General features: G+C 28.1%; 1 protein-coding gene across 1 annotated transcript in view; it reads left to right on the top strand.

The window, feature by feature from the left end:
* LOC119681839 overlaps nt 1–22,765 on the top strand; it is a 41,130-nt gene extending 18,365 nt beyond the window's left edge. Inside the window, exon 3 of the mRNA XM_038095133.1 lies at nt 22,389–22,765. Within this exon, the coding sequence (XP_037951061.1) occupies nt 22,389–22,765 (377 nt within the window). The remainder of the gene's footprint in view (nt 1–22,388) is intronic.
* The last annotated feature ends 2,183 nt before the right edge of the window (nt 22,766–24,948 follow it).

Raw genomic sequence — 24,948 nt, 5'->3', positions numbered from 1 at the left:
GTACTTAACGTTAAATGATTTTAATTTTAAATAAAAGCATCCAACTGCTATTTATTATTTCTATTCAAACTTGTTCTCCTTAAGATTGAAAATTATATACTTCTAGATAAGCATGTAATGATCAGTATGCAGTTTTACATACTGCATTAATATAAATTTCTATGAAATTATTTGTTACATTTTTCACACTTCTTCAATGTAAATATTTTAAGCATTTGACATGAATTGCTTTCACATTATTTAGTGTCATTTTTCACAGTTCTAGTAAGGCAACTTATTTTCAAAAGTTTGTATAGTGACCAGAAAATTCAATAATGATTCCTCTGTAATTTCATATTGACTTAAAGTCTATCAGTTATATTGTATTATTGTAGTAGAATAGAGAATATGAAGTGCATTACAATCAAAATTAATGATGCATATAAATTATGTTTTTGACACATTTGTTTCTATTTTTTTATCATTTTTTTTTGTATTCTACTGATAGTTCCTGCATTTTATTATGAATGTATTGTTGTATATGTACTCCAAAAAGTAAATGAAAACATACATGAGTAGGCATATGTGCACTCAATTATATTGCATTAACGTTATCAAATTATAACACAAATGATCTCCACGCCTTTAAACAAATAACAACTGCTCTAAAAATGCACTTATCATGCTGCATTCAGAGTTTGACTAAAGCACCTAACCCAAATGGAGTTCAGTGACTTAAGCTAATATTATTATTAAGTAGAAACAATTATAAAATTTACAGCAATTTATTAGCAATTTAAATACTTCTTTCGTAATAATGCATTTTGCAAACATTTCAGTCATAAGAAATTTTATATATTTTTTTGAACGTAAATAGTATTTTTCTAACTTATCTCGTACTATTTCCTAATATCATAATGCTGCGCTATAAACTATGCGCTATGATGCTTTTGTAGTGAAGTTTAATTATTTTTTTCTGCTCCACAAAGTATTAAAAATTCAGCCCATTTTCATTAAACAGTGCAGGTAGTGCAGTTAGTGGTAAATTATAATTTGATGGTTGTACTCAATTCGTAAACTACGTAAACTGCCAGTATCTTAACTTCAATAAAAGTTTCATTGAAGCATGCAGCTTTACAAAAGTTTTCTCGGTTTGCGTTCATTGCCACATCATGCCGCTGTAATATTTATCAAAACTGATATTTAACAAAACTCACGCATTGTATCTGGTACTAATTACGGCAGCCTTTAATATGAGTTTTTGTTTTATGTATGAACGCTTTGATTATTGACCAATGAACAAAAAAACGCATCCAATATTTTCCTAATTTGTAACATCGTAGTTAAGCAACGACTAAACAACAACACAAACAACAACAACAGCCAAGCAACAACATTAGATACTTTTAGTATCTGTGATAAAAAGGTGTGTCATAGCATGCAAATAACTGAAACGCACGATCGTTAACATAGAAATATGTGCCGCTCAAACACTTTTTTTTTGTAATTGTAGTTTACACTTTATTTTTTAATGCTTCGGGTGGATTTTTACTATCACGAGATATGGTTTAAAATGTTGTAGTTGTCTTGATAAAAAAATGCGTTAAAACTGTAGCCCACAATCTAGGAAATATTATCCATAAGCAGACTATCACAGCACGTGATCGCAAGCTCACTACATAATTTGTTTTATGTATTAAAAATATATCTACACTTTTTTAAGCTTGAATAGTGTTAATAGTGATCGCAGTACGTTTTTTTTACCACCTGCGGCTAATTTGTATCAATTGCTCCATATGCACAAATTTCAAGTTTAGATAATTTTCTACAGCGGTTCACTTGTTTGTTGAATTATTGCATTACAATTGAACCGAAAATTTCAGAGTAAACTTATTTAAATAATTATTAGTTTCATGTATACATGTTACTTAAATATTAAATAAATGGCAAAGATATGGAGAAATTATAAAAAGGAAAGTATTGCATTGATATAGAACTTTTGAATGTTGAATTCGTTATAAAAAAGATATATCGTAACTGGTCGTTTTGCAAGTTTAGTTCCCTTCTGGCTTAACAATTCTTAAAATGGTTTTATTGAAGTACCAATTTTGGTTTATTAAAAAATTGATGATAAATACAAAAATAGAGAATATAGAGTGATATGTTCAGTGCTGTATTTCCGTAAGGCTCACTAACCACTGAATATTTTTTTTCAAGTCTTTTGTTCGTTAACATAATTTTGTATTTAATAAATATTTTGATTTTAGAAAAAAAAATTTCAATGCTTTTCATTGGCTTAAATCTGTGTTAACACCGGTCACCTTATAAAACTGGGTATACTTACGGATGCAAACTGTATATTCTGTGAAGACAATGAGGAGTCGGTCACACATGAGCTGTTAGAATGCCCTGCGCTAATGCACATACGAAATAGGCTCCTAGGAATGTATATTCTCACGGAAGAGGCAATAAAACTCTGTTCTATACTACTTTTTATTAACGCTACAGGGCTTATAGACCTACTCTAAGCCCAGAAGGGGGTACAATAGACCTGACGGTCGCAGTGCTACATCCCCTAACAAGAATAATAATAATGTTAACACCGGTACATTAAACACAGTTAAATTCGCTTAAAAAGTCTTCAGCACGTGGTGTTTACACATACTAAACTAACTTAAAGTTTGACTGATACGGATAATTGCAAGAATATTATTCTATGCATATATTTAATATATTACCATAATTCTTTATAGTAGATAGTGTAAAGTGTGATTGCTTTATATTTGGATTTATATTTAGCCCTCCAACACCTAAATGTGAACAAATCATTTGTGTCTCGTATCAAAGCTCGATACTGTGGTACTGCTAGCGTTGCCCGACGCCCAGGAAGTAGACAAAAAAAAAAAAATCAGTAACAACACCAAAAATGATTCGTAAAGTGAAGAAGCGAATTGCGCGAAACCCACGCCGTGGCGTTGGAATCAAAAGATCCGAAGTATTGGCTCGTTTGGCCGAAGGTAGTGGGTTGCCGAATTTGGTTTTCTTTAATGAGTTACCATTCGTAATTGAGCAATATGTAAAGCAGCAAAATGATATAGCTTACTTGTCAGTGAGGTCAACTTAGAATTTAAACATACGAATGACCACCAGAAAGCAAGCACCACCGATGGTAATGTTGGGGACCGCCGTAGCGGTTGATGGTCATTCTTCGCTTGTGCTCATCAACCGTGGGATAAAAAAAGCGCTTAAATCTATCAGTAAATTGTTTTAGAAAGAGTACTGAAATCCTAGGTAGATGAGCATTTCGGTTGCAGGCGTTGGACATTCCAACAGGACTCAGGACTCACCATCCCACAAAGCACACATCAACTAAAAATGGCTGAAAAACAGCGTTCCATGCTTTTTTATATCAACACAGTGGTCACCGAATTCACTTGATATAAATGTCCTTTTAATTTTCCGGTCTTGGGGATTTTAAAAAGTAAGGTTGGCACTAAAAAAATACCAAAATGTCGATCGTCTGAAGCAAGCGCTAAGCTGAAAGTAGGTCAAAATACCACAAAACCATTTGCGGGCAGCACATAATAGCTTCATTGGCCGTTTGAAGGCCATAATGTTTTCTAGAGGTGGCCATATTGAACATTTTGTTTTTGCAGTCAAAAAAGTTGTATACGGACAATTGAAACCAAAAACTGTTTTTAAAGTCACTTATTATTTGACAATATTTAACGCAATTAAATGGTCACCTAAAATAATTAAATTAAATTGAAACCAAATTTTTTTACAATCCATTACTATTTACTTTTTTATATTTGAAATAAATATTAAAATGCCTTTTAATGACAAATATAAATTGAAAACACTCGTAAATAGTAGCATAAGAATTGTTTAATCAATATATGCTTCGATATTATACATCTAAAATTGTATATATTGTATATATACAATTTGTTTCAATATGAAAATAACGTTGTTCTGGTATTTCACTTGTTCTATTTGTGATAACTCTCAACATGTAAAATTTCTTTATGTTGTTAATAAATCAATTAAATTTTATCACTACTATTTTTAACAAAATAATAAATAACAAAATATTAACTGACAAATAATATATAACAACAAGTCAATGTGTAATTATAATTTTAATTTAAATAAATTTTAAAAATAAGTGGCATTAAATTTAAATTGGCAATAAAAACAATAATAACAATAGATAGTAGATATAGATAGTTTAAATATGTATACATATAGACAGATACTGCTGTCTTTTAATATACTGTATCACTGTACCACTATAGTATTTAGCATCCGTTCTGCTTGACATTATTATATTATTATTGACTGTTAATAATAAAGTTTCGCAACACAATCCACCATTTTTGAAAATAACTTATATGGAAAACCATATTTTAATTAAAATTATTTTATATTTTTACTAACATTGTATAGTTGTCTATATTTTCAACTATTTTAAGTACTAACGATCCAAGCATAAAAAGTTATTTAAGACAATGAATTATTTAAATTTAATGATTTGAAAACTAAATTTATTTACTACGGTAATAATTTATAATATTTATGAATATCATAAAATATTTAAAGAAACATTTAACTTTGCCTATAAAAAATATGCAATTCTATAATCCAAGCAATAATAAAAATAAAGGAAAACTATAAAAACTTACATTTTGCAATTGCTTCGTACTGTGAGGTGATTTGTTATATCAGTTATTGAACTTAAGTATGTGAAATTTATGCACCAAATTGATTTTAAATTAATTACAATAATATATAAAAATTAAATGTTGTAAAACTGTATCCAAACTACAAATGTTAAGTAAAAATCACACTCATTTTAAAAGGCTTTGTTAAAAATTTCATATTATATTTATGAAGTAATTAAAAACATTAAGCATTTAATTCATTTATTCCCATTAAATTTCTTTTAAATTCCTAATTAATTAAATTTTTTTTTCTTACAGGTAAAAATCAATTTTATGAGCAGTACTCTATGTGAAAGTGAGTGAAATAATTAGTTTCGTTCGTGTCTTACTATATGTAAATTTCTTAGTTTAATCATATTGTTATAAAAATCGATAAAAGATGTATTTAAAAATAATTTTAAATTAATTGTTTATTCAATTGCTTGTTGTTGGAATCTATTATGACAACAAAATATAATTTAAAAATATAATTATACCTATTGATTTAACTAAATTATGACTTTAACATTATAATTTAATTTTTAAAAATAATATATAAAAATGTTGTTAAAATTACAATTAGAATAAGTATTTAATACGTATAAACTATAGCTTTATAGACTAAATATAATTTCTCTAAAATTATTTGCAATTAAAACAATTTTATGCCATGTTATTAAGAAACTTCGATTTGTTTTTTTTTATTAATTTAACGTATTACGTATTCACGTATTTTTTTAAAAATATATATTTAAAAAGTTCTTTTATTAAAAAACCATGGGACGTGTTATTGTAAAATTGTTTACTACCTCATTCAGTAGAGGCTAGTATGAAAAACTAATGGTGTCACTTCTCAATCCTTCTTATCTAAAAATTAATTTTAAAAAATTATGTAAAAAAAAATAATAAAATCAAATTAATTCAAATTTTAAATTTAAATGCTCTCAAATTGTTGTAATTAATACTGTATTCTTAAAAATATTCCTTTCCTGCCATTTAGATCGGTAAACCTATCAACTCCTAAACCAAAATATCCTAAACTATATAATCCTGTCACCTTCAATTAAATTAGAAAGCCTTGACTGTTCCATATTGGTCTGTAGATAATTTTTACTAATTTTTTATTTTGAAAAGCTTTGTCCAAAGGATTTTATTTACACATAGATCGTGAGAAATTATAAAAGGTTTGGTGTGGATTTCTGGAAAAAATCTTAGTAATATATATATAGTTACGAATTGTAGAACATGAGATAATAACAAGTGCCTGTTTTTGTGGAGATCAATGTTAGCTGTCTATAGGTCCATTTTAAACTTAGGTATTTTCTATAAAACCTTAGCTTTAAATAATTTAAGATTGAAAGAGGTTGATTTGGTAGGGGACGCCAAAAGTATCAATCAGTTGTTTTGGGTTACATATATGTTGCTTCTTAGCAGTTCTGTTTGGAAATACTTTTTTTTATGAAACATACAAATTATAAATATATCTAAATGCATGTAACTATTATTACACTTCATTACTAAAAGAATTGCAATTTGTTATTTGCTAAATTGGTTGGTTGGTTGGTTGCAGTGACTAGTCAGCAGATACTTTTCCACCTTCCTTAATAAGCGATGTCTTCAAAATCCATTCCTCCCATGAAACTCTCATCTACAAGATTCGTTTTGTATGAAATTTAACAAAACGTTTGTCTTAACTGATTTTCCATTCCACGAACTGCCAAAGCTACCAGTTCAAAGGAAATGAATGACTATTGCTTCTTCGTCTAAGTTTCCGTAATAGTCTGTAATGACTATTAAAAGAAATACGTAGTTTCTCTACGGACGTTCCTGTATACCAGTGTTCAGAAAGAACTACATTTAACCTACAATATTTTAGACACTTTCTTGTCAATGAGTTCCAAGGACTAAAGCTTATTGAAAGGGTACCCGGAATTTTACAAATGTTTTGATTGACTTCTACTATTATGCATATTTGACTTTATATAAATTTATTTAATGAAATCCCAATTGTCTTACAATAACTCTCATTTATTACTATTTTATTGGTATAAAAACACCAAGTAGTAAAATTCAAGTAGGTTATGTTAGTTTAATTTCACTGCTTATATGTCACATTCTTAGACTTTAAAATCTGTGTAGATCTTGGGGTGGACATTTTTGGTAATTTGAGAAGTAATTGGTAACTTTTTAGGAGTGTGTTTGCATTTGGAAAAGATAAATTGTAGTGTGTTTTCAAAATAGACCTTAGTAAGATTTGAACTCAGATATATTAAGCCATAGTTTTAGTTTTAGTTTTAGTGAATACATGCAAAGAAGGGTGCATGTACTCCTTTCATTGGTCCAGAGCCCTTCTGCGGGGTAACAAATAGCTTCATAAATAGCTTATTATGTGAACGGGAGAAACAACATCTACTTGTACGCTGGAGAGCCCAAACAGGCATGCGACAATTAAAAAGATTCATTACTCCTGATCACATCAAAGTTGATGCTATCTTTGGCCTTAGCAGAAACGATATTAAAATCTACACTGAACTTCTTACAGGACACTGTAGACTTAATTACCACATGAAGGTTATAGTTGTGGTAGAAAGTGACTCCTGTCGACTCTGTCATGAGGAGAAGGAAACATCAGAACATGTTCTATGCAACTGCCCAGTGGTGGCAAGACGTAGACTCGATTACCTTGGAATTAAGCCCAGAGCAATTACAAGATTTATGAACAGTCTAAAATTGTCCTAGTTGGGCTTTTAGGCGCACAATAGATCTTTTAGGTCGGGGTGCTTTAATAGCCTATATAAATAAAATAAATAGTGAATACATACTGTAAATATGTAAATTCATCTAGAATTCAATTAACTTTGCAGTTTAATTTTATAACAAGTACGTAAGGCAACAGATTTATGACAATTTAAAGAATTTATTAATCAGAAACGCAATCCGAAGGCAAGTATATACCGTCCTGAGCACATTGTAGATTAGCTGATAGCATCCTGTACCTGATATTCAAAAATCTCCTCTAGACTGAAAGCTGTCTGGATTATAATGTTTTACATGTTGTTGATTTAATATCTCAAACATATTTATAATATGTTTTTACTCCTTACTTAGATGATGCAACTTACTAAGTAAATTTCGTTAACCATACAATAAGCTTCTGCAATCCTTAAAAATAAATTTCCCACAACAGAAATTTCAAATATTTGTCATGTGTTTTAAATGTAAAATGTAAACAAACAATAGCTGAGCTGTAAACAAACGCACTGAGAAAGTAGGTATTTAATAATATCTTTGTTTTAATTAATTTAATACGCAATGGACATATATGTATATTTTTTTTTTGTGTTATATATTATTAAGTGAAGTTTATTTAAATACATAAAAGTGTTCTTAGAACTTTCAAAGAACTTTCTGCCACATAGACATAAATAACTTATGTCTATGAAAACGACAAAATCCTTAAGTTACTTAAGTAACTTACTAAGTAAGCAGTGGAAACATGGTATTAGATAAGCTATGGCACTTTTTTGTTTTTTTTTTGTACTATATGTATTTTATAAATTCATACCTTTTGTGTTATAATGTAATGCTATTAAACATAGATTTGATTTAAAATTTTAAATAGAAATTCCTTTTCTATTTCTATTTATTTAAGTACATGAGTTAAGTATTGCATAAGTTAGTTTCCGGTTGTTGTGTTAACCTCTTATAGAGAATAAATCTATCTTTTTATTTCCTTTCACTAGCAGAATTTAATAAAACACATTTTTGATGTTTGTTTTATTTTTTGAAATTGAATTAAATCAAAAAGGAACAATTTCAAAATTTTGAGTTTTAAAGTTAACATCTGTTTGTAATCTAGCATTCACGTCAACAACTGCAACGTAACAAACAGACAACCAATTATAGTTTGTGAATGAAAATATTTATATAATTGTCTAAGTATAGTCAATTGCAATTACTTAAATTGGATTGGTACTGAAACTATTTATGTTGCATGCTACTTTATATAATAGCCACAAAAAATTTAAACATTACTGTGTGTTCTAATGAAGTATCTGTATGTTTTTATAGAAAAGAGAACTATCTATCCTTGGTAGTATAAAGGGGAAGGGGATTTATTGCGTGCGTTGTTAGAACGGCCAGAAGTGAATACTTTTAAGTATTTTATGTGTCGAGCGCCACTTAAAATTTTTTTTAAATGAAAAATATACAAATTTAAAATTAAATCATATAAGTAGTTTTCTATGTACTTGCACTTCATGTTATTTACAAAGTTAAGTGGAAGGTAATAACATTAATACATAATATCAAATACTGGCAATTTAAAACTTTATTATTTAAAGTTAAAATAAAATTGCATGCTGTGCGCAAATTTCATGTTACTTCTGTTAAAACTATTGTAACGAACATTTTTATATGTTGCTGATGTTGCAAATGTTGCAAATGTTGTTGATGCTGCTGCTGATTGTCTTAAATGTGAGTTACGAGCATATTCGGATGAGGGTGCCCGCAGCAGGTGAAAAGTAAAATATTTTCCATTTAAATGCGATTCATTTGAAATTACAAGTTATGCTTTAGTTACTATAGTTACTTTTGATTGCGTGCCTTGTGCTCATGTTTTAATGAATTGGATATAAAATTTTTCCTTACTGCAATAGTCAATGTAGTCAATGTTAAGCAGAAATGTCGTAAAAATATATTTTCTTTAAAAGATGCAATAATAAAGTAAATAAACTTTATCTGCAACAGCAACGACATACAAATCTCGGAATGCGCAAATTATGCTGTCAACATCAGTTGGGATTTACAGGTAACATGAAAAACTATCTTTTTTTTTTTGTCTCTAATACGATCTTATTTATTTGCACATCCTCAACATACAATTTGCCGAGCATAAGTGGAATCTCATTAATTTACAGTATTTTTGATTTGACTTGAAATTATACAAAAATTACATATTAGCTGCTTTCTATTTTCTTACATTGTTATAACAAAATTATATGCAATAAAAAAGATTACTTACATTTGATAACATTTAAATTAAGTCAGAATGTTGTTAATGAGAATGAGTTCAGTATATTATTAATATATTAAAGTAAGAAATTTTTATAACAGTATAAAAATAAATAAATTAAACATGGAAATGCTTCACAACTCATTTCTTACAATATTTCCTGAAAATAAGATCACCAATGTAGTTTATTTCCTGACCTTTATATGTTGATTAATCTGAAACTAAAAATTTTTCTTTAAGCTTCTGAAGTATATAACATTAAATATAGAAAAGTTTTAAATATATTTGCATTTTGTATAAAACAAACTCAGAATTTATAATTTGAGAATTAAAATTGAAAGGATGCTGTACACACTGAATATGACTGCGTGTGATTTTTTTTTCTCTTCTCAAATCGAAATCTACCAGTTCCAGAAAAGCGTTTCAAGTCGATTGTGGCACCAATAAAAATCAATTTGCTCAAGGAGTTGGAGACAACAACTTAATTTTATGTATTAATATATGTTAAGTATTGTGTCAAACGGTAAAGAAAATTTATAGCACTAGATGCGACTAACTTTAAATGCGTGAAAAATAAATTTTGATCGAAAATGACTCGTGTTTTGTATTTTATTTGAAACTTCCGGATACCTTTTTTATAAAATGTAGCTTACGAATGATAATAAGGAATAGTATCAGAGTGGTACATCTCTCAATGAGCCATACTCTAAAGGCGACAAATTCTGATAGAATGCTGTTTTGTGAATATTTGCTTAATGAATATTTTGATATAAGAACTTGATAAATCAAATACTAAGAACTTGGCGAATCAGAAGCTTATAGTCACATGCAAGAGAATTTTTTGATTTAATGTTGGAATTTAAATGCTTAACGGTGGTTCTATGTTCAGCTTTAAGCTTCTTCGCAGGTTGATAATATTGTATTATCATTTAAATCTAATCTATTAATACATGAAGTATTTAAAATTTTATGGTTTTTATTATGAAATAAATATTTTTATTATTATTATGAGTAGTTTAATATACTGTGTTAAAGTTTAACCAATGCTTGGTTTTAAAAAAGTTTGTTTTTAATTCAACTTAGCTGTGACTTTTTCTAGGTTCTTAAATGTAGCTTTTTTTATTAGTTAGCACTAGTGCACTGCAATCCGTATTTCTATCGTTTTGATTTCCTCAATTTTTTAGTCGTTTTTCTGAGAGACTATTTTTGATACTTGTAAATCGACTACCATTAAATGGTCTTTATTAAATGCTCCGCACTATATCTATGTTTTTGACATTCTTGATTCTCAGTTAATCTTCTGCAACATTTTTTGCGACTGGGATCATGACGTTTAGAATACACAATTAAAATGAAACTTCTTGTTCAATTAATTTTTTTATTTTAATATTATAGAATCATCAACAGTACAACACAGTTGATATAAGTACACTGGGTTACAAATCGTATTCAAATATCGCATAATAACATCTTCTTGCAGTGTTACTTGCTTACAGAAATATTCTGATATTCTAAATTTTAGTTACTATTCACACTGAATGTATTTCAAACTTGTTCCACTTCTAAAAATGCTCGAATTTTTAAATTCTTCAGTAAAAATATAAAAAACCATTAGCAATAATTTTTAAATTCTTCTTCTTCCATATTACCTCTTCCTTAGTAACACTTCCTCTAGATCAAAAAATTCTTTATCTATAAATATCAAAAGATAAATTCTTCTTTAATTTTATTAAGTGAATCCATTTTTTGTTGGTTTTCCTCACATTAATTAAATATATTTTGTGTGCATTTTCTGGTTACTGCAGTCAGTCAACTGAATTCAAATAACCAAAAACATTAATGACATTCTTTTTCTGATTTATGTGCTAAAGAAAATATGCCATATTTAAGACTTAAAAGAGAATTTCTTCTTACTACTTCAGCCAACTTTGCCTACTAATGCAATCGCAATTTATGACAAAATTTCTCTTCTTGAAATAACATTTTGCATTTGCCTAAGAAATGTTGTTGATCTCAAAAATAAAATCAAATGGATTTATAAATTCATAGCGGGTGTCACCAAACCGCATTCACTTGTTATATGAAATATGTCTGCAGTTGCTTAAAAACGCACGCCACGGCAGCTACTAAAATGCATCATTTTGTGGCAAGGCTGGCATCATCGCACACACGTTGCAAACTGCATTCACAGAAGGAAAATAATGGCTCTTGTTGACGAAGCTGAAGCTGAAGCTGATACCGATACTGATGCTGATGCTGAATTTGAAGTTCCTCAATGCATGCGTATTTTTTTCCCATTTCAATTTAGGCGGTCCACCTACTTTCAAAAAATGTGAAATTTAAACCTTGATTTCTGCTTTTCCTTTATTTTTTATAAATTTTATTAACGCCCACTTTGCCAGAAAATAACAGAGTAACGAATATAAATTGATTGAAGTTTTGCATTTTTATTTATATAATTTTTTTTTTTTTGCATCTTAAAACTCTATTTATTTTGGTTGTGAATATTTTGAGATTTTGATGATGATTGAAGGTGGCGAACAGAAACACAGACGACTATGCCATTTCTGTAGCTACAATTGTCGAAAAATAGTTATGATTAAGTATTTCAAATGCACATTGTACACATTTATCATCGCTTCAGCAAAGTTTAAAGTTCATATAAATTCGTTTTGCGACTTCGTTAGCCAATTTGCTGCATAAATTGAATCGAGTTCAAAACTCAACATTTTAATATATTTTTCGTGATTCACTTTAAATATTATTTTAAAAAATTACATGCATTATGGTAAAATTTTTTGTAAATATCATGCATATTAAAATAAGTAAAAACTATGTTTAGAAAATAAATATGTGAACATAAACAATTTGCTGTATTTGATATTTTAATATAAACACAGCTTTTATAAAAACTGCTAAAAAATATTGGCTTGATATATATTAAAAATCATTTTAAAATAAATATTAAAAGAGAAATATCATAGATGTTCATAGATGGATTTTGAAATAAAATATTAATATAATTTTTTAATTTGCTAAATTAGATGACAGTAAACTTTTGGACATTCATTTAAATCAAACATTACGATATACTACCTCTTTTGTGTAAACAATTGATCCTATTTGAATAGAACTTATTCAGCGTTATTCAGAAGATTTACTAATATCACATAGGTACAATACTATCTGACCCAGTATTTTCTTTCCGGCTTAGATCAAAGCTAAGGTTAGATTGTCCCTTGTTTAGAATTTTCTAATATCAGAAGAGGAAGATATTTTTCTTCTGGTCCAGATCACATGCAAACAGTTGCTAAAAATTTAACTAGAAGTCACATCTCCTTCAAGAAATCAACTGACTGCTTGAATTGCTGTACATCATAATATAACATTTTATTTCATTATTAGAAATGAATTAATTTAATCGTTGGGGATTTCCTAACATCAGAAGAGGATGAGTTTCTGACCTGAAATTTTTTTTTCTGGTTCAGATCAAATCCAAACAGCCGCTTAGAATATTACTAGAAGTCACATCTGCTTTATGTATTTCACAAGTAGTTTGTATTGTTCTATAGAATGAAATAATATGCTATGTTATTAAAAATAAATTAATTTATAGGGATAATCGCATCGTATATAAATTTCTCTATTTTAGAAAAACTGGAAGATTTTGAAATATTTTCGATTTCAGAATTTTTTATAAGAATAAATATAAAAATTAAAAAATGTTCGACTTATCCAATTTCTTTCTCATTTACTAAAATATCTATTCAGAGATGTTTTTGGTACATTTTTTGTTTTAATGTATGAACGATTATGCATTTCGTGCTTCTGATTTCGCAGCACTATTTTAATAACATATATCAAACAGAATCATTATACAAGACATTATATGTTTCGTTTAATGTGTACCAATTCAGAATATGGATCGTTTCACTAACAAACGCTTAACGTATTAAAGTTGTGCAAGCTTACTACAAATATTGAAGTTCTCAAGTGGATACATTTAAATAAGTAAAGAAATTTCAAATAAACGCAAATCAATCTTTAAATTCTGTCAAATTACAAGTTTGGCTTGCAATTTCAAAATGTTACAACAAGATTCGTTATTCAAAATCTGATCACCTATCCTGTTCATTAAGATAGATTTAGTGAATGTAGTTAACTGTAAAATAAAGCGATCAGATATTCTGTCCATTTCTTAATAATCTGATGCAATAGCGGAAAGTGTTCAAGTATATTTGAATTCTTGACTATGTTTATTTAAATATAAATACATAGAATTTTCCTTACTATTTTTTGTTCTTTTTTAAATATATATAATATAAATATGTAATAGTCAATCCAGCTCAGCTCAATTACAGTTTCTTTTTATACAACTAATGCTCCTAATTTATGTGTCTGTTCATTTTTGAATATGTCTATCACCGTTTGCATTTTGAATTGTTTTTTTTTTTGGTCTATATAGTAAATCATCTTGTATAAATTAGTGTTAGATATATAAACAATAAAATGCTTTATATGCTATATAAAATACACTTTAAACATCATTGCAGCAAAAAAGATATCATTATTATTAGCATTAAATCAACAATAAAACGGTTGTAATAATCACTCCTTTAATAAGTTTTTTGAGATATTTTGTTTGCCATCTATATTTGTATATAAATAATAAGTATTTAATAAAATACTTACTTAATTTTAATGTATTTCTTTCAATTAGTTAAACACATTTTTATTTGTTTTTAGTTATAATTTATTTCTGTAATTTATATATAATTTATATTGTAATCTTTTAATTCTGTGAACATCACCATTTTATCCAACTGAGCCACATCTAGTAAATTTATGTGGTTGCGCTTAATCTTTTAAGATATTTAGAACAATAATGTAAGATATCTTATTATAAAATAATAATATACATAATTATATTATAATAAAAGATCTTAGGTAAGATAATATCTTTCGTATAGGAAAAAGCTAGTTCTGTATAGATATAATACAATTTGTATCAAGGGTATGCGTATGTTATATACTAGGTGGATTGACAAATTACCCGGCCCAAGTAATAAAAATGCATGTTTTTGGAAAATTATATTTGATGCTTCAACATAGTCTTCTTTTAGCTCGACACACCGAGTCCAACGATATTTCAACATTTGGATACCTTTTAAATAATACGATTTACCAAGTTCTCCAAAATATACCTCAGTTTTTCATTCTACTTTATTAATTGATAAAAATCTCTCTCCTTGAAACCACCTTTTCAAGATTAGAAACAGGTAATAGTCACTAAAAGTTAAACCTGGAGAGTATAGTGGGTGAGGAATGCCGTAATACATTTAAATTTGCTATGGTTTTCATTGGCTAGATATTCAAAATACCATATAACAGATTTTGTTCTGGTGTTGCCACCTGTTGTGAAGTCAGGTAATTATCAATCCAGTTATTATATTGGTAAATTTTACTTTTTAAAGATTTTTTTATACATATTTTTTTTTCATCAAATTATGTATTAATTACATTTACCTTTGCTCACATACCATTTTTCTTTTTGAATGTCACTGCAATTGTTAATTTTTATTGACGAAAAACACGCAATTTTGCCTTAAACTAACAAATTTTCTTCCGGTTACAATAGGGTTTTTCATAGTTTTTTCACTTGTACTGTCTTTTAAATAAAACATTATCATACTGCAAAAGCTGTAATTAATTGTAATAAATTTTTAATACTTAAAAAGTAAATTTGTGTGTATTTTTCGTTTGCATATATCAAAATATTTACATAAAATTACAATTAAAATGACATAAATATATAGTGGAGTTTAATATGTAAAAGGGGTTGTTCGTATCTTATAATTCCTTGATTACTTAAGTTTATACGTTTCTTATGCTACCGGTTTTAAGTACTATAATATTGACAAAAAAAAAACATTTTCATAATATAATTTTGTTATTAATTTTTTGAGTTGTTCCTATATTAGGAATCCTCCTGATGAAGGCAAAAGCGAATTTGCCGAAATACGTATAGAATTATACTAAAAAATAACGCACGAAATAAAAGTTAACATTCTTAAAAAACAAAACAGATTTTAATTTTCATAATAATTTATATGACAACAATTGTGATTTATCACGTTGAGATTATCTTAGGCGAGCATCTTCATAATTAAACGTAATGAATTGTTATATAATTGTAGATAAAAAAATTATGGGCTCCTTCTCGGAAAATGTGATTCAAACATATGTGATAACATTCTTTTCGTGTGTCTTTTCATTGTCATTTTAAAACCCTTATACTTCATTGTTTGGTAATATTATATCAAGTTGAATATTAGATAATTTGACGAAATGAAATGAAAAATGAAGCACATATTTCGAAATTAATTAATATTAATTTTATTAAGCATATTACCTATCCCACTTTCAAGATAATCAAGTGGCAAGACGTAGGCTTACTTTGATTACTTTGGAAGCGCGGGATCATAGTGTCAAATCAAATAGGTAAAATTATAAGCCTACAGCAATTATGAGCTTTATAAATAGTCTAAAATCATTTTAGTTGGGCTCTTAGGCGCATAAGTAAAAAGCTGATGCTGTGAAAGAACATGGAGTAGTAAGAAAAGTGCGGAGAGATTATATTAATTGTAGGCTTAATGATCTGATTTGTAATAACTTCAGTATAGTGAAATCAGATAGTAAGTAGATTGGGTTTCCTACCGATGAATAAATTTACGCTTGATAGGCCGAATTAAATCAGCGGTTGGTGACAGATATCGGAAAGAGGTCATTACAGAACTGTAACTAAAGATGTTAAAATAGTATTCGCCGTCAGGTTTTCACTTGTAACTCATAGAACTACAGTCATTGTCACTTTCTTAAATTAACGAAGTTTTTGAAGTGTGATTATATTATACTATCTGTAAAAAAAGTATCTGCAATCTATAATTTAAAAAATGCCTACAAGACACTATGAGAATTGTATTCTTAAAGTCGGTAGCACTGTACTATGTGGGATTTTAATCACTGTATCTTTGACTGTTTTATTACCACATAAGTCCGTCATTGCGCGCATATTTTTAGTAAAAAAGTGATTGAATATGCTTGAATTAGAAACATACTTATCTGAAATGGTCCCATATATCTCATGTTTATATTCTTGAATCTGGAATTAGCACTTCAAGGAATTAAGAATGTGAATATAAAACGTTGACAAAAGTGTATTAGACTCAATCAAAACTACAATAAATTTTACGAGTTCGATTCCTGGTATTTGCAGTCTCAAAAAAAATATTTAGGAATTATAAAATAGAAGAATTATTTCCAAGACCATTGATGATGGGTATTTGGCAAACACAATTTCAAATGAACGTATATGGTTTTTAACTCAAACACCTATAAGAACCGAAACTAAAAAATGCAATTGGGAATGGGTCGATCACGTAGTCCGACTGGTGACACCACAAGAATGGCGATTGAGTGGAACCCGATGGGTAGCAGAAGAAAGGGCATATCTGCTCACACCTGGAGAAGGCAAATCAACATGGAAATGTTATACAAGCGGAAAAGCTGGGGAGAGTTGAAGCTATTAGTCACCAATCATACCGAGTGGAAGATATTTGTTGCGGTCTTATGCTCCTCCTAGGATTTAAAGGATTAAATATATATATATATTTGGCAATACTCAAAACAGCTGTAAGGCCAGCTAAACATTCAATTAATTAAAATAATATAAAAATGAATTTTTGTTGTTGTAGTTCACTACTTTTCAAAAACTTCTTTTTTAATTTTTTTTTTTAAAACGAGTCAGAGTTTAATGAAGAGATTGTCTTAATCGTTCGTCATTTTTATAACGTAACATATAACCCAGTGTAAATTACAAAAAAATTAATAAACGTTTATAAGAACTATGCTATTATTAATTATTTAATAATTAATTAATAATATTTTTAATCTGTTTTTTAGTATTTAAAAAAAAATATTTTATTAAAACATAAAATAAGTGAAAGGTGTCAAAGTGCATTTACGTAGTTTATTGTCGCTGTTATTGCTAAATAATGAAATTTATTCGTTACCAAGGCGTGGCATATAAACACTTTATTAAGGCAATTGTTACATTGTAAATCCTGTCGATACCAAGTCTCAGCACATAACTATTTTCCTCGCTTAATCGATATCGTGAGTAAAAACAATTTCCATACAAATTTCTTTTGAGTACTAGAGTAGTATCCATAAAAATTAAAAAAAAAAAAAATTATCACACATAATATCCGTTTCAACGTGTTATTTGTTAAATCTGCAGTTTACTGTGCATAGGTAAAAAGTTCATAATCAAAACATATTTATTTGTATAACAACTTCATTATGACAAATTTATTTTAAATGTGAAAGAATTGCAAGAAATTCATTGACACAGCAGGTGCAATTAAATTGTTAATGGCGGTGCATTAACATTCCATATAGTAAATGTAAAAGTATAAATAAATTTGTTTTTAAGTAATGTGTGTGGAGTAGGTGGTGTAATATGATAACTACACAAACACCCAAGATACGAGCATACAACTTCATAATTATGTATATTTTATGAAAATTTGAAAATAATTTCGTTGGTAGAGACAGCAATGTCAGGGTCATGTGGGCTGCAAACAAAATTGTTAATTTTGTATAAAACATTAATTTTATCTGCATGCAATGAGGCGCCGACCATGAATCATCATCATTTCTGGTTTATTATACAAAGCACACGACTATTTGCTACTTAAGTTAACTGAAGTGTAAATTTAATTAACAATGTGCTTGAATTAGAATTAAATTAATTTAATAGTGAAATTATTATTTCTTTTGCTTAATCATTGATTGAATAATGCAGATATCTTCTTGTAACAACATTTCTAGCAACATTTCTATTGCATTTTTTTTGATCGTCTGTATTTTTATTAATATTATATTATGTATAAGACTTTGTTGGAAATCGGAATTAACAATAAGGTTTTCAAATACTTTACTAATCTTAATTAATTAATTATAATACTATTAATTTGCTCGATCTAGCCGCTGTTTTTTGTTCGCAAGTCGCACTTACAATTTGAAATTTATACATACTCGTACTCGTAGATTTTTTATATAAAGCTAAAAATAATTTTTTTTTTTTAAATTTAAAGTAATTAACAAATGATCATTGATAAAATATCAATTAGCTTAATTTTTCAATTTATAAATTTAGTTTTTTTTCTTATGTCGATATAAGTGTATAGATAGCGGTGTCTAAAGTTTAAAGCATTTATAAAATTTTATATACAATTAAAGTTGATTTGGATTGTATTAAATTAGTATTGTAACTTAAAATTTTACGTACACAATTTTAAGCCACATCATAGAGCAATAATAATAATAAAACAATAACAAAAGTAATAAAACAATTATTGAAAACCACCACCAAATTTAATATAATAAATAACAACAGAACAGTAATAAAGTTGGTAAACAAAACGAAATCAATATTTCGTTAGTGACCATTTCCAAGGTGGTAATAATACCCATTTCCGATCACCTAATAAATATATCAGTGCCCTTACAAGGCGTGGCAGAAATTTATATTTCCACCACAAACCCATTTGCTCCACAACAAAGAAATACACATTTCTGTAGCAAAGCCTCTGTCTGCGTCGTATGTTAGGTCTTCCAGATATCATCGCAAACTTACCACTGTTCCTACCAAATGAATTTTATTGTAGGACTGAATCTGGAATCCGACGAGCGAAACCTCGGCGAAAAAGTTTCGTTACAGTATTTAAAAAGAAAAATATGTAATATAATACATAAATAAATTAAAAATCACACATAAACTAAAATTCCGGGATATGCTGGCATCCAAGGCAATGAAATGGCAGACAAACTTGCAAGAAGAGGCGCGGCCTCAAGAATGAGAGGTCTAGACACATTCTGTGGTCTAGGTAAAAGAACTCTATCCATTCTTATGAACGGCGCAGAGAAAAAGAAAGAGTACTTTATTGGGAAAGACTACCAAGATTTTTACAATCCAAAATGCGTTAAGGGACTTACAACCTAAAATGCTTCAAAAATTGCATAGCACAATCAAAAAATAATCTAAGAATTATTAACGGATTATTGACCGGTCACTGTAGATTGATTAATCACCTATCGAAGTTAGTAAATCAATCCAACTCACACTGGATATGCTGTAGAGAAAAGAGAGAAACTGCATAACATGTGCTAGGGGAGTGTTCGGGACTGATGCACGGACTTGGAGAAAGACTTTAAAATTCTATAGGTGTCTAGAGTTCTTGAAACAAAAAATAACTCACTTTTCAAATAATTTGTAATCTCAGAGTTATTAATGATTTCAAAAACACACATGAACTAAAATTCTATAGGTATATAGTGTTTTGAAACTAAAAATATGAATTTCATATTTTAACCCAAATACTTACATCAGAAAATATGTTCAATTTCACAGAAAGTTTTTAACTGCAAGCATTTTTGCACCATTTTATATTATAAATTATTTATTTGCCGACAAATTTCTGCCATTCCTTTTCATGCCATGCCAGGTGCCATTTTTACACTATAAAATCGTGATTTTTCAATTGGCAGTTTGGTTGCAGTTAAAATGTATTTACGCGAACTTTTGCCACTGTCCACGATTTTTTGCATTTGTTGATTTTACTTGTTTTTATTATGTTTTAATGATCATTACTTTTATTGCAGATACATTTATTGCTTTTTTGTTTGATGTATATTTAATAAAATTAATAATATGCTGTTATTGGTAAAGATAGGATTTATAGGTATCGTAGGTGGTTTTTAAAATAATTATTTTTTTTACTTTAATATCCTAAAGGGTCGATGAGTTTAAAATGTTAAAAATAATTTTTGTTATACGAGCTTTCAAAGTTTATAAGAATATTCACATTTATCACAGATATAAGTTTAATACATATTAAATTGTTTTTTATGTCTGATTTGGATCAACATGAACATGATAAACACCTAGTTTTAATTAATTCGTTACCAAACTCATGCTTCTGGCTTACAGATTTAATTCCAAAATATTAAGATGGTTTTAATTTTCACAATGGAAAAGCTTAAATATAAGTTATAATTTCAAGCTATAAAATTGTTCATAAAGTTACGATAGTTACACCCCCTAGCTTTTGGGTTACATTTTTATATCAATAAATAAGAAATTGTGATTATCTAACTGATTATATTTGCACAAAAACTGAACAACTTTAAAATAAAAAGAAATTTAAAAAATTATTGAAACCTTCCTATTAAGATTTTAAAAGTAGGGGGATTAAATAATAGATTGTTGCAAATGCATGCATATAGTGTAAGAGAAGACAGTTTAATTGGGAAATAAATAAAAAACAAATTAAAAAAATTAAGATTTAATTACTATTTAAGCGAAAGGGAAATGAAAGTTTTCTTAAATAAAAAAACATATGTGTAGTATTTCTGTTTGATTTATCACATTTTAGTAAAATTCCTTCAAGGCGTATATAAAAATAGTACAGTACTAAAGGGAAAGTATATGCCTTTGAAAGACGCTGTTGTGTTAAAAATTGTTTACCAGAGAGAATTTTATACTTAAATTAATTTTTCGATTTCTAATACATTACAAAGCAGCATGTTTTACTACAGGATGTGACAAGCCGAATAGCATGGTGTGTGTGTGATATAACAATGATAAAGAGAGTTTGGGTTCAAATCCCACAAAGGTCTAATTTAAAAACACACTTTATATATAATTTTAAATAAATGCTTAGTGGCTCTGGCTCTGTACCAGACCAATAACTGGTAACACACACCTTTAATTGATATAAAAAAGGCCTACTAAAAATATATACGTAGACCTTAAAAACAATTTGTACGTGGATTACGGTCAGTTAGATTAACAAAACCTAACGTACTACATCTTGGTGGTCCGCGAGATGGTTAAAACCTTGTAGTTTGTCTACTGAGTCCTCATTTATTAGAAAATTAGCACACAAAATTTCCAAGTAAGTCTATAATTTGTTTTTATAACCTATATAATTAAAAACTCACTTATACAATTCATTATACATCATACCAAAGATGCACACTTCGAAGAACTTAAGGTTTTTCGGGCTCTTTATAACAAATTGCATTTACAATTGCAAGGTTCCGGAAACAGAAATTTAGAAAGCGTTGCAAATATATTTTACTTTGCAGATAAATTTCGCTCTTTTTTATATGACAATCTCGACTATAAATGGGTAAAGTTGACAAAAAAAAAAATTGTCTGCATTTGCCATATTGGAAGCACAGTTCGAATAGGGAGTTTACGATAGAGAACATAACTGTACTCTTTCTTTTCAATTATTTGAGATGTAAAAATCCTGCAATATTTTAGAAACTTAAAAAATATTTTCAAGTTGGTAATAAAGTTAACTTTAAAGGAATAAGTAACCAATCAAATTTTAGTTTTGAAATATAAATTAAAAAACTTCGATAAAAAAAATTAGTATTTTATTTGAAATTTTATTTGATTGAAATACGTTTCGAAATAAAATTTAGGTTAAAATTCAAAACATCTAAAATTGCAAAAAAATTTCGAAAAATGTTCCCTATTCGACAACTGGCAAAAAAAATTATTTGTAATGCAGGCCAATATAGTAAAGTGACCTTATTTACTACATATAAAACTTCAGATGCTACTGAAGATGTAAAGGTTGTAGGGGTCAAGGATATACACGGTGCAAAGGTACGAGTAGCTGATTTGGTATATGACATCGATTATGATTCGGAAATTATACGTCCAGGTGAGACTGAATATGTAGATCTCATAATACCAAAGGAAGTAATTTCTTCTGAAGGGACGACAGAACCAGTAAAACCTTTATCATTAGTGAATGAGGCTGGCGATGTAATATACGTTTCAAGTTCTTCCGCAGCTTCTGGAATTAAGAATAAAAACTTAGATAATGGCTGTGATCGAGGAAAAATAACTTCTTTTTTTAATAAAATTATTGGAACAAAGACTAAGATTGGTACAATACCTCGTACATTTAAAATCTATGAATATTGACTGACGACATTTTTTCGATACAGTAATAAAATTGACAGATAACTTATATTTAATAAACATTCTATTTTTAACATAGATCTAAACCAAAATTTTGTTTACGCTGCTTTCATATAAAGATACTTCAGAAGCTATAATAGCTAATAATATAATATATTATATTAGCTTCATTTTTTTTATATAATTCTCCATTACTGCATATAATGGCATATTGAGTTACTCAAAATGTAATGCTGTACAGTAAAGTTGGGAACTGTAACAGTTATCATTAAAAAATAAATATTAACTTATAACTCTTATCATTAGCATTTGAAAATAAAACTCAAAAAATAATAATTTAATTTTTTTAATTTAATAATTAATATTACAAATTAAAATGTGTTTTATATGTTCGTTTTTGAAAAAATCCGGCACTCCGTGTAATAATATTTAGAGTGACCGCCATTACCTATATTCTTCTTCTTCTTAGACTACCTACTTACTTTGAGTACCAGCAGTCGCATTTAATAACAATAACCTTATTACATTAAACTACAATCTGTATAGCATTCAAAAAGCGTTTTACGATATGTTGTTTACTATCGCTGTCTAAAGCTCTCTCGATCGCGCAGTGTGTATCAATTCGTGAATAGTTCGAGGTCCTGTCCAGGTGCAGATATTCCTTAACCATTAGAGTTGTTTCCGCCCAACACTTCTGCGACCTTCTACAGTGAATATGATTTCGATAACCAGTCGTGTTATTGGGTATCATAGTTCAATAGTTTTAATAAAAAATTTTGATGTGCGTAAGACGTAATAGATGTTTTAAGAACAAGTTTTGCGTAAATTTAATATAGAATTATTATCAAAAGTATAGACTAATTATACGTTATTTTGCAATTACAAGATTTAGTGTTAGAAGAAGAAGTGTAATGTGTAGAAAATACAGAAGAAATTGAAAAATTTAAGGAAGTCAGAATATATCTGAAATATGAGTATGAAAAGTGAATTTATAGGAAATAATCCTAATAGTATAGTGGGTCAACTATGTTACAAATAAAAAAGAACTACGTCGATTGAATTAACGCTTTCAATTTTTTTCAATGATCAAATGTCAAACGATAGTGTAACTCGGTAAAGTTTCAAGGAATGAAAAATATCTACTGATGCTGTAACATAAGGTCATGTAAAAATAATAAATAGTAAATTCTCACGACGTAAACATTGACTTACGAGAACACTGGATTAAATAAACACTCTGCTTAAATTTACAAATCTCAAAAAAGAATCAATGTTTAGAATGAGCTTAAACTTTTGTAATAGTTTATATATCATGATATGTGTATTTCTCTTGTGGTTACATACATTATAAATAAAAAAATCAAGAAGACAGAACATAAAAATATCTACAAGTAAAACAACTACGTAATGGGAAGATATTTTATTTGTGATTTAATTATGTTAGTAAATGATATTGAGGATTTTTTATTGTTTTTTATTCTGTGTGCTAAGTTGTTGTTTTTTATAATAAAAATTAAACCCAGTTTTAAAGGTTTCAGAATTTGCTATGAATAAAAAAACACATTAATAATATTATCGAAATAATTTTCGCTGGCGTTAAAATAAGGGTATATATTCTTAATTATAGCATTGACCGCCGGAAAATTTTCTTATTTAAAATTTCTATATTTAAATTTCCATAAATAAAAATCTATTTTGTTTAATAGCAAATTATAGCTATCACTTAATTTTTTGAATACTTTCGAATAAGAAAATTTATTTCTACAATACAACAAACAGCAAAACTATAACATAAAATATATAAAACATGCTCAAGCTCATGCTCATCACCTTCACTTTTAAGCTATTTACATCGCATATTATTTAATATAAAATCTGCACAAAGAAGATAAAAAAATTTTTGAAGCATGCATAAAAATAATAACGCAGGTCTAACAACCATTTTCAATGAATTATACCAACAAAACGACGATTATGCTCTCGCACACCTGATAAAGTAGCGGCAAATTAAATTAAATTAAATGTTTATAAAGCTACTGTACGGCACCCCCTCTGCTTTATATCATCAGCTACCAAAATTATTTATATATCGTTGAAGTTTTTATGTTAAAGTTATAATGCAGTTTCACATAAAAAAGCATCACAAACACAAACATTACTAATAATGTTTTTTTGTTTTTGTTTTT

This window comes from Teleopsis dalmanni, chromosome 1 (genome assembly GCF_002237135.1).
Source record: "Teleopsis dalmanni isolate 2A chromosome 1, ASM223713v2, whole genome shotgun sequence".
Taxonomy (NCBI): domain Eukaryota; kingdom Metazoa; phylum Arthropoda; class Insecta; order Diptera; family Diopsidae; genus Teleopsis; species Teleopsis dalmanni.
This window is presented reverse-complemented; position numbering and strand designations above follow the sequence as displayed.